The 12,382-nt window shown below is 44.9% G+C and overlaps 1 protein-coding gene across 2 annotated transcripts in view; it reads right to left on the bottom strand.

Annotated features, from left to right (window-relative positions):
* Window positions 1-831: 831 nt before the first annotated feature.
* The window catches only part of ZBBX (zinc finger B-box domain containing), a 224,708-nt gene continuing 213,157 nt past the window's right edge, over window positions 832-12,382 (bottom strand). For both annotated transcript variants that reach the window (XM_088452313.1, XM_088452312.1), the window contains exons 19-20: window positions 9,947-10,049; window positions 832-1,194 (exon numbers count right to left, since the gene is read on the bottom strand). In XM_088452313.1, the coding sequence (XP_088308439.1) occupies window positions 1,098-1,194; window positions 9,947-10,049 (200 nt within the window). In that variant the 3' untranslated portion in view covers window positions 832-1,097. The remainder of the gene's footprint in view (window positions 1,195-9,946; window positions 10,050-12,382) is intronic.

Consider the following 12,382-nt stretch of genomic DNA (forward strand, 5'->3'; position numbering starts at 1 on the left):
ATTGCAAATCCGATGGAAAGTCGCAGAAAAACCCATATTCAACCCCAAAGAATATGTAAGCCCAGTATGTTTAATTTAACACTGACAGACTTTAAATAATTCAATGTAGCTTGGATGCCAAGTCTTGTGAATGCTACTGTATATGTGACTATAGACAACTTATTCATGCATTAACAGAGGACCTGAACAAGAGATGGTTGCAAACTAGATGTAATTTATGCTTTAAAAGCCAGAGTCTACTGCGCTGCTGGAGAGGAGGGAGACCGCACAGAGACTATACACGGGCCCCCTCCTTTCTTAAACTTCCCTTGGTACCAGGCACACTGAACTAGAACTTTTGTCACAAAGGAATTGGTATAAAAGAGCAGATGAAGCACAGTGATATGCGGCGTGAGGCATAGTGCAGGACGCTCGTATCGGAACTACGTCTTTTGTCTTTTTACCCAGGTTAGTAACTGCGTCGCATACAGAAGTACATGAAATGCCAGCGTCAGTTTTCAGTGTACCCATGCATTGTATGTTTGTCGCATTAGTGATGTGAATAAGACAGATATTTCAAGAAAAAGCAGGACATTTGGTGCGGCTAAGGTGCAAAGTCCATGGCATGCCAAATAGGCCCATTTCAGAAAAAGTGTATGTAGACCTGTAGCCCTATACTTTTAATGAGAGGTATTTCAACTTGCTGAAAAATGCATTTCTAGCTTCAAACACAAAAAAATTAAACATAAATGAATAAAGGCAGTCCTGATGTTCCTTTCACGATTAATTGAAGCCAAAAGAACAGTATTTTAGGAGAAAACAAAAACATTTATTTAATAATAATATGGGTGTTTCTTCATAAATGAGCAGCATTATAACATTTTACTTGTTGGTGTTTTGGACCTATGAAAAGCATTCTCCTAAGAATTGTATACATGTATATTTGTATTTTATGCTATGAAAACACATTTTATTATCAAACATGTACAATTCTGTATAATTACATTGACAAAAGTAGATAAACTACAAAAACACATGTTCAGAAATGGTTATACCCAATTATCTCATACAGAAAATGGACAGCGTGTGTCATTCTCCCTGTACTGTTGTGCCAAGCACTACTGAAGTGACAATACATTAAGCTTGTCCTGTAGGGTGTCTTCTTCATCTGATTCAATTTCTCCAGCACAGCTTTGCAGAGTATGCACCAGTGATCTGACAAGAAACAATAAGAAAACATGAAATAAAACTATATTACACATAATAAGAGCCATACTGTTCTCATAATATCTGCCGCTGAACCGAACTCTGTATAAACAGTGAATAACACACTGCATTTCTTCATGTATATTGAATTTCTCTCTGACATTTGTGGACGTGTACACTAGAGAGCTGAGCTAATCCTAGTTTTCACAAAAGACATTGATCCGGTCATAATCCATTACACTAAAGCTGGCCACAAATGTTACAATCTAGTTGTTAAATCTGAGTTTTTCATTGAATTGTAAAAGAATCAATGTCCATAGGTGACAATCAATTCAGTACTATTAAATGTATAGATAACTCAGTCCATAATTCGATCGAATTAGAATAAAGATTTGATCTAAAGTAATGGTTTGAAGAAAGAGTGTATATTATAACTGTTAAAATAAACTTTTCTCGATCTTACAACTTTCCTACTGTGCATGCACTGATACTGTCCTTCCACACTTATATTGTCCTTCGGCACTGTCCATTCAAATCTGTAATGGGTGTTAAGCAATCATTCGATTTTGATTTATGATCGAATTAAACTGAATTTAATTTGATTAGACTGTAACCTATATTGATGTGAATATATAGAAAAGCAATTGTTCTTTCATAAATAAAGCAACAAAAAAATCAATTTGTGTATGGCTTAAACCAGAGGCATCGATAAGACTTTAAAATAGCTGGATTGCAGCCCCTGTCAAGGTCATCACATCACATCTCTCCTAGCATACATACAGATTGGAGAAATATACAACTTTTTCCAATTAAAATGGGCAATCCTGTCTATTATAGCTATACAGTGCTGGTGTTCCAGAACAGTTTCAGTATGTCAAATAAAATGACCCTTTGCACTGTGCTACAATTTGTTTTCCATCAATACATTTTTATTGAGTATATTGCTAAATATTTATGGGGGTACAGAAAAGAAGAGGGAAAAACAATATTGGAATACAATTAAGGGAACAAATAAAGAGAAAGGTGGGTACCAGTACATCCAAAGACATCAAACAAATATTAAATCCGTAAATACAGAAATGGTGAATAAATTAGGCATCAGAATCCCCCTGTGGAAGCTCATTTAAACTGAGAGAGGAAGAGGGACTGTGAGTTTGCTTGTGGAAGAGGAGCACCCTTTCCTTCTGTAACATATAGGTGTCAACAAGGGTGCCCTTTTACAATAGGGGAGGAAGCAGCCATAGAGGAAGCGACCTCTCTTGTCTCCATTTCAAAATTAAATTGTGTTTTCGCTATAACTTTGGCAAATGGGAGGGGGAAAGGGGATTTAGAAAATGGACTCAAAATTTGACTCAGTTGTGCCTGTAAGACAGTGGGACCTGTAATCAGGGCATACCATGTGTAAGTTGGGGATAGTAAAACCAGACAGAGGCACTTAATGGATACTTACCGCAGAAGTCTGTATATGATAAAATAGAAGACAAAAACAATCCGCCAAGGGACTCAATACCCAAACACATCCAGTAGGAAATATTAAGGCTGGGCAGTGCTTTGGCCAATGAAGGGAAGCATTTCTAGTGGGAAGAGTAAAATCAAAGCGAGTCGCGAGGTTAAGATCTCAAATATTTAAAGTATCAAGAACCGCTTTAAGAAATAGTGAAAGTTGTGGTCTAAGTTGTTGGGGCAACCAAAGGAGTTCTGGAATAGGAATTCTCTGAAGGAGGGCGCGTTCCAGGTCTACCCAAGGTTTAATATGAGGGGGAAGGAACCAGTCACATATTTGGGAAAGCAGGGCTGCTTCATGGTATCTAGACAGATCGGGGAGATTGAGGCCTCCCTGTGGTTTAGAACGGACCATATGCCTTTAAGCCATTCTAGGGACTTTGGCCCTCATTCAGAGACGCTCGCTAGCGGCAGTACGCTCGTTCCGAGCGATGTTTGCACATCTGCGCATGCGTACGGTTTTTAGTATGCATGCGCGAACCAGTCAGTGCGGCCGAAAATCGTTTGTACGCTATATAGCGAGTGCCTGCTATTTTGAGTGACAGAATGAGGCGTATGTGGGTGGTAACAGGGGAAGGTGCTTGAAAACGGGGGAGTGGAATTCGAACGCAGGCGTGCTTAAAGGTCAAAACGGGCGTTTTAAGGGAGTGCATAATTAATACAGCAGCGTCATTGACCACGTCACTTGGTTTTTTTTAACTCAGAACTGCTCGCAAAATAGCGGTTGAAAAAACCAACCACAAGAATAGCGAGCAGTTCATACGCTGTACGATGTACTCGATTAATCTAATAAATAGCAGACATGACGTATGGTGCGAGCGGCCAGGGGGCGTTTTTATCAAATAAACGAGCGTATGTTTTGCTCGCTCGTTCAGACTTAGAGGTGTGAACAGACTGCAATTTGCGAACGGATCATTTGAATAGCCACCCCTTGTTTTTGAACGAACGAATGCAAATAGCGAGCGTCTCTGAATGAGGGCCTTTACGTTTCCACACATAGGAGAGCACAGGGGCGGATTGGCCGTATAATTTACCGGGAGGAATCCCGCTGGGCTGAGGGGACTGTGGGGCCGGTCTGCCTGTTGCATGGCCCCTCCCTCAGTAGCGCATCACGCATATTCAAGCTAGGTTGCCTATAAGCGTCCCGGTTGCTCACAGCCCACGCTGAAGCACTTATGTGTTGGCGCCGGCGGAGTCCATGATCATTGGCTGGAGGTAGGGCCGAACCCAGGCAAGTTCAGTCTGTGCGGCCATGAAGAGGATATCCCCGCCCTCCAGCCATCGGCAGTAGTGAAGTACTAAACGGCGCCGGGTGCACAGGCACCTTGCGCCGGCACCGGCAGGAGTGAGCTGTACACGTGCAGAAGGGGCATGTGAGCAGGGTCGGTTGGTCTCCTAGGTCGTAGCAGCGGCTGCATCCGGAGCAGAGATGGAGGCTGAGGAGCTCCTCATGGCTGCTGTGGGTTTGCTTGGCCAGGCATGTTGTCTAGCCATACTGCAAGACAGGTTAGTGCTCTAAACCCCCAAGCCCAGTAACCCCCTCTCCCCAGCCCTGTGCCCCCCATACAAATGACCCCACCATCACAGTGAACCCCACCATCTCTGACCCCCCAACCCAGTGTCTCCCACCAAGCCAGCTCAGTGTCTCCCCCTTCTCTCCCTAATGGTTTTGGCGTGCGCACATAGGGCCACTTTTGGATTTTTTTTCCTGGGTAACTTTCATCCGCCCCTGGTAGAGCATCAATCCAGTGGCGGAACTGCCGGAGACAATGGAGTCAGTTGCCACCGGGCGCCAGCCCTGAAGGGGGTAACTCCTCCATTGTCACCCGTTACGTGCTGTACCTGCATCCTGCAATGCTGTGGACAGAGGAGCCGCTGTTCTGACTGAGCCCCGATCAGCAGGGGCGCCGAGAGAGGGGGGGAAGAGAGGTCTCAGTCGCTGCACTGTCTTGTCACTTTACTTGCATGCTGCAGCAGCCGCTCCGCTGCGGGGCTTATGCGCGAGGCTTTCTCTTATCACCAGCTGCACAAGTTCCAGGCTCCAGGCGGCTGGCGCCGAAGACTGGGAGGGATCAAATAAAAGTAAGTGACCGTTGGCACGGGCCGGCATCCTGTGTGGCGCAGGCAGGCCCCGCGGCAGGGGGGTACAAAGGGTACCCCCTTTCCAGGCCCCGAGGTTCAGAGGGGCAGCGGCCAGGGCTGGTGTAACTTACTGAGCACATCCTGCACTGCTGCTGCACCTGTCACGCTGTACGACATGCAGCGGCAGCCTGCTGCACAGAAGTGCACACACTGCACTGTGGGCTGAGCCAGGAGGGAAGCTCTTTACAAAGCACCCTCCTTCCTCCCCTCTACTTCCCGCTCCTCCGCTGCGCTGTACCTGACCACTCCTTCGCTGGAAGCAGGGGAAGCCTGGAAGAGCAGTGACATCAGGCACATATTGGCAGGACTCAGCACATCAGCGGGACACGGGGGTCGGAGTGCGGGTGATAACTGCAGAAGTACCTCAGAACGTCCTTGATGTGTGGATGGCTGGTGACAGCCAGGAAGCGTGACTCCAAGATGTGGCCAGCAACTGGTGGCTCTACAGTGCGCCAGGTAAGAAAGAATGCGGGTAAGTCTGCCTGGAAAGGGGGGAGGGATTCTGAGTGTGCCCAGTAATGGAATGGGGGGGTGCTAAATATAGCCACTTAAAGAGAGGTTGCTATGTGTGCCCAGTAAAAGGGGGAGGATTAATAAGTGTTCCCAGAAAGGGAAGGGAGGGTGGTACCAAGTGAGCCCAAGATTGGGGTGGCACTGTGCCCTCTGTCCTGGTCCTGTTCCTATCACCTCTAGGCCTTTTACCCCTGTCACGTGTCCTGTCAGCTCTATCCTGGCCCCACTGTCCTGTCACCTCTATCCTGGCCCCTCTTTCCTGTCACCTCTATCCTGGGCCCTCTGTTCTATCACCTCTGCCCTGGCTCTATCCCCTCTTTCCTGGCCCCTCTGTCCTGGCCCTGTCACCTCTGCTTTGTCCCTACCCCTTTATACTTTCCCTGTCACATCTGTCTTGGTCCTGTCAATGCTGTTCTGGCTCTGTCACCTCTATCCTGTTCTTGTCACCTCTATCTTGTTCCTGTCCACTTTGTCCTGGTCCTGTCCCTTGGCACGCTATGTTCCTTTATAAAAAATGGGAGCGTGCAAATTTCTAGTTTGCAGGGAGGCGCCGAACACCCCAGTATAACATCCCTGGCCGCGGCAGCTAAATTTGATTAACAGTACATATACAGACTGCGCTGTCTGCCCGGTGCGACGCAACTGGATAGAAATACGTAACAAATAAATGAAGCTACCAGAGTAATATATATGTATGTATGTATATATATATATATATATATATATATATATACACACACACATACATATATATCCCAGCATTGTGGGCACTCACTAAAGTCCAACAAGGTGTATTTATTAGATAGACTCATAAGCTAGAGTCGACGTTTTGGCCCATACTTCTGTTTTTGTCAGGACGTTTCAAATCACAGCATGCACCAAATTCTAACTTGCCTCCGGGCATCTGGGATGAAATTACGCCACTGCATCAATCGCCACATCTGATGTAATAGTTTACGAGGAATAGCATTCGGGATATTAATGGGTAATGCTTCAGTTCTGTGCTACAAATATTATGATGAGATCCTAATGCCAAAGCCAGGGCTGTAGCAGGACAAAAATCCACCCTGTGCCGGCCCTATACCTGAACATGTGACATCATGACGTCGCCGCGAGTAGGTAGGGCCGATGGGACCAGGATGTAGCTCCAGGCGGCTATGCAGCAACTCTACAGGCTGCAGGGTGTCGTCCCAGGCACCCTGAAAGTCAAATAAAGGTGTCATGGGACAGCAACAGTGCCGTCCCCAAGGCCCTGGAACACTGAGTGAGCTTTTCTGACTGCTCATATGTCAGAGAATGCCCAGTGTGGCATAGCAGCATCTGATGTGACCACACTAGGTAAGTGGTTAAGGATGAAAAAACCAACTTGTATACTATATTTCTATAATGGCATTTTTATAAAGAATCTTTGCAGATGTAGACAACATTCAGGGAATGGGCTACTAGCTAGACTGTACTGGACTATCCAATTGTGTACATTGGGCCTGATTCAGAGACACTAATACATTCACAGCTGAAACTCCATATGCAGCTGCTGTGCGAAAATATGCAAATGCTGTAGCTGGCTGGAAATGTAATGAGATGCCCACCAGCGGCTTTGCAGATCCAAGCATATAAACACGCAGCGGTGTCACAGATCCATCCATAGTCGACTATCTGAGTAACCCTTAGCTTGCTCAGAATGGGCGCGGGAACTGAGACACTGGCGCCATGTGTTCTGCCTACGGGATTGCAGCTGTAGGCTCCGCAAATGGTCATGACACGCCTGCGTTTTTGCTGCAACTCCTCGAAAACACCCCCAACCGCTCCCTGACTGTCAATCATCTTGCAAAGAACTCACTGCAAGCGGAATCGCTTAGGTATCTCTGCGTGCTAAGTGCAATCGAGGCGCATGCTCAGTTGGCCGATAATAACTCAACTGCGTAAATATCAGCACTGAGTACATCTCTGATCAGGACCATTCTTCTTTCTTTAGGCTAAAGCAGAAGAGCAAATAAAATAAATCAGACAGTCAGGCAGTCTACACATTATTTTATTGGGAGCTCATGCTACAGTAAGTTAAGATGGTGGCTTGATGGGGGTGCACCAGTTCTTCATCACCTGTAGTTGTATTGGGACATTTTGCAGGAAGGAAACCTAAATGAGGTACAAGCGGTGGAAACGGCATGTTCATGGGAACATTCATATTGTTAGCGGGGGACGCAGAGCACTGTCTCTCTGTGCTCATGAGGTGTAATCATTACTTAGGTAATGTGGGCCTGATTCAGAGCCGGACACTCTGAACGAGCGCCCGCTCTGAATCAGAGCGTTTTTTTTTTTTGGAGCGTCGTCCTGGACGCTCGCATAGCTGCGGTAGGGTCTCGGTGACCGCAAGCCCTGGAGTGATTTTGGCTCTATCAGAACCAAAATCACTCCCACTGACATCACTAGTGATGTCAGTGGGGCCGGACCAAGACGGTAGTCGTTCCAATGGGAACGCCTCCGTCTGGCAGCCACGCCCCCGGCACGCCCACCAAAGGGGGCGTGCTGTCAATCAACATCGACAGCATGCCCCCTTTGGTGCGAGACCTGGAGCGACAGCTTGGCTGTCGCTATCTGGGTCTCATGTATGCGCACGACGGAGCTCCCTCCGTCGTGCGCATACGCACTAGGGCACCATCGACCCACTTGCGAGTGCTCAGCGCTCGCGAGCGGGTCTGAATCAGGCCCTGGATTCATTGGGATGGCTTTCTACCATTCTGCATATCATGATATAAGGGCATTTCATGTGTACAAATATTCAGATAATAAAAATGGTCAGACACACAAAAGTGACATACATGAAGACAGTCATGAAGACCATTCACAGTCATTATTTATTATTTTTAATATTAAATTTAAGCTGCTACAGTACTGCGCAATACTGTAACAGGGACGTATAAGGAACACAAAATAAATGCAGGCATGACAACTAAGGGTAGGGAGGGACCTGCTAATGACAAAACTTACCATATAACTGGAAGATGGAACAAAAGGAGCGAATGTGGCTCAGACAGGAGATTGGGACAGATGTGAGGGTGAATTAGTGTAATATTGGTGGGAGTAGGGTAAGCTCTACAAAGAGATGAATATTCAGAGAGAGTTTAAAGATTTGAATGGCTGTGGAGGAGTGTCATCAGGTGTGGTAGGGAGAAGCAGCATGGGAGATGAGGTACAGTAAGGTGTAGGTCAGAGGTAGATCGGAGAGGGAAAGAGGTACAGTATTAAGAGGTGAGATGTGAGATGTAAGAAGGGGTGATAGTTTTGAGGGCTTCTTAGCTTTAAGTGAGTACTTTCAATTGGATTCTTGAGGGCACAGGACACAAGTGCAGTGATTTGCAGAGTGGTGCAGCAGTTGTGGAGTAGCTAGAGAGGATGCTCCGTCTTGCTGCAGTAATTCAGATGGATTGAAGCAGGGAAAGATGGGTGAAGGAAATTACAGTTAGAAGTCGGATGAAGTAATATAATGATGAGAGATGGATAAAAGTTGTGTTAGGATCTAGAGGAAAGAAAAGGGCATATTCTGGCAATATTCTGAAATTAGAGGTGACAGGATTGTGTGAGAGATAGTGTAGGGCAGAGACCAGCATGAGACCAAGGTAGTTGTTGTTGAAGACAAAGCAAATTGTGGTGCAAGGGAGAGTTAATGGGAGCTGCTGACTCTGGGTGGAGGGAAGATGAAAACAATGGTCATAATTACTTTACCACAAATGATTCTACACCAAGTAGTCAAAGTAGAAAGTGATGAAACTAATGAAGAGGTCCTCCCTATAGTACTCTACTATGTGCACTCACAATCCTACAAAAGTAAAGCTATGTACAGTCTCCCTATAGTACTCTACTATGTGCACTCACAATCCTACAAAAGTAAAGCTATGTACAGTCTCCCTATAGTACTCTACTATGTGCACTCACAATCCTACAAAAGTAAAGCTATGTACAGTCTCCCTATAGTACTCTACTATGTGCACTCACAATCCTACAAAAGTAAAGCTATGTACAGTCTCCCTATAGTACTCTACTATGTGCACTCACAATCCTACAAAAGTAAAGCTATGTACAGTCTCCCTATTGTACTCTACTATGTGCACTCACAATCCTACAAAAGTAAAGCTATGTACAGTCTCCCTATAGTACTCTACTATGTGCACTCACAATCCTACAAAAGTAAAGCTACGTACAGTCTCCCTATAGTACTCTACTATGTGCACTCACAATCCTACAAAAGTAAAGCTACGTATGTAGAGTAAGGACACCTGGAAGTTACTGTAGGTGTATTTGAACATGAGAAAGTTGCCTTGCAATGTATATACCCTGCCTTTATCTAACCTGACCACCTCTTTTGCAATTCATTTCATGCAAAGAGGCCTACAGCAGACGCTTCTGGAATTGTGCACTAAATCTAAAATAGGAAAAATGTCTATTCAAAGCTATAACACTTCTTACACCGTATTTCAGAAACATTTTATGATATTTCTCGTTTATTTGAGAGGTATTTCATAACAGCAACTACAGTCTAATTATATAAACACAAAAATAAGCGCTAGTGTAAATACATTGTGTGATGATCATTTGATATACTCACCTATTTATAGATGCTTGTGCTTCAGATGCTGTTAATCCTTTGGCATGCCTGGTCAGCTGGAAAGATCCATCATTAGGTATTGGGATTTGCATTTTCTTATTACCTGTACCAGAACCAGATTTTATTTTAGATAAGGAAATGTATTTCAAGAATAACTAGGTAAAACTAGACTGGGTAGCTAGCTAGAGGTGCAGGAGTGCTCACCCCCACCTACACACCCCCCAGTTCTTGCTCTCTCTTCCCCCACCCCATTGGTTTCATTCTCTGACACTGTATCCAGTGCCGAATTAAACTCTGTGGAGGCCCCTAGGCACTCAAAATCTCGGGGGCCCCCCTCGCAAATTATCTCCTAATACGTTTTTAATTTTTCCAACCAACAATTTTAATAAACTGTATGGAGGTTGCATCAACATTTTTTACAAACTGACAGCTGACAGAAGATGAGCTTTTAAAAGACAAACTGTAATGTGTAAGGTCTATGATTTATGTACTTTAAAGTTGTTAATGGGTACATTACATGCATACGGTATTCTCTCTATAGAGTCTTTAATGTAAAGTTTTCGTTTCACTGAGTTAATTAATATTTAAATCTTTTGGAAACAATATAAAACAGCTTGATTGTAATTTTCTTTCAAGATCAAATCAATATTATTTTGATCCATTGCTGCGGGGCCCCTAAAGGCTGTGGGGCCCATAGGCTGGTGCCTACTCTGCCTATTTGGTAATATGGCACTGATTCTGTACCTAGTCTGGGTGTGTAATGCATTTAGCATGTATACATGGTATATAGATATACATTGTACCTTCTGTGGGTGCAGATGCCATGGTCTCTCTCCGGCGGATGCAGTCTTTGCTGCTTGGCATGGGGAGGTTAAAGTCTCAGCTCCAGGTAAGCCTCTGTTTCTCATACATTCTATCTATGTACATCCCCAGTGTGACTGTCTCATGTCAGATGAGAGATCACTTGGTGACTGTCACTTGGGTACACACTACGCGAAATGTGTATACTTAGGAGATTATTATATAGATTTAGCAGAATGTAGAGAAAGAGCTTAAACTGGTGATCGTTGATTCCTATGGCAAGCAACTCACAGATTGTGGGGAAATGCTATAAGAATACAATGGAGTTCCATTTCTTTGACCCATGTATAGGCTCCTACTGGCCTGCTGGGGATTCGGTGTATTCCCCAGTGGGCTCCAGTGACTCTCAGCCCCTCCCCCTACCATGAGAGGGCGGAGCCTATAGTGCTGTCATTGACCGCAAGGTTATGCCTTTCACGCAACAAGGATGCAAGGCAGGGGTCCCCAACAATGGTAATGTATTTCTTTCAAAACCCTGGGACTCTCACTCGGCAGCACTCGGTTGGAGGGGGCGGAGCCTTCAGTGTCAGGGGGAGAGGCCACTGTGAACTTCTGCCTCAGTGACTATTCTTGTTGGCTCTCTCTCTCATCTCATCCTCATCTGTCTCTCATTCTCTTCTCTTTCTCACTCTTGTCCTCATTCTCTCTATCGTCCTCATTTCTCTCGCTCTCGTCCTAATCTCTCTCTCTCGTTCTCATGTCGATTTCTCTCTCTCTTGCTCTCATGTCGCTTTCTCTCTCTCTTGTTCTCATCTCTCTCATCCTCATCGCTCTCTCTCTCTTGCTCTCTCTGTTTTGCCCATCTCGCTCTTTCTTCCCCATCTCACTGTCTTGTCCCCATCTCTCCTCCCTCCTGTCTATTTGTATTATTTTTTTTTTCTGGTTACTGTTTTATTTTTATGTTATTTTAAGCATTTAGGATTGTTGTATTTGTTATGGAATATTTTAACCTCCTGTGTGGAATGGCAGTGGTGGCCCATTTATTTCAAAGTGAATAGTAGGGGGCCAGAGAGCTGCCTCATATTGGTTAAAATTATACCCAGGCCCCTTTTATTCCGCTTTCCTTCTGGTGGCTAGCTTCTCCTCTTCGGCTTTGTGCTGCCACCCTTTAGATAGACCCTACCATTGCATTCCCTCTGTGGGCCCTTCATGCCCCAGTCCGACACTGCCCATGTACACAGATCATATATTTGCAATCAATCAGTAATGCTGGGCATACACTATACAATTATCTGTCAGATATCTGTTCAATCTGGCTGGTTGGAATGAAAATCTGGTAATGTATGGGGGCAAATGACAATCGATCATAGGATCTTAAATACTGGAAAATGGACAAAAATGTTTGTTCAAATTGGTGAAATTCGTTTGTTTTAACCAATTTGTCTGAGAACGACCATTTTTGTCTGTTTTCCAGTGATTGTCAGTACATGGTAGATTGCCGTTTGCACCCATACACTACCAGATTTTCAGTCCAACCAGCCAGATTGGACAGATATCTGACAGATAATTGTATAGTGTATGCCCAGCATAAGAAAAGCCTTAGTAAATGTCCAGACAAATTAGCTACACCACATC

The sequence above is a fragment of the Taudactylus pleione genome, unplaced genomic scaffold (genome assembly GCF_031769625.1).
Source record: "Taudactylus pleione unplaced genomic scaffold, aTauple2 ptg000037l, whole genome shotgun sequence".
In the NCBI taxonomy this organism is placed as follows: domain Eukaryota; kingdom Metazoa; phylum Chordata; class Amphibia; order Anura; family Myobatrachidae; genus Taudactylus; species Taudactylus pleione.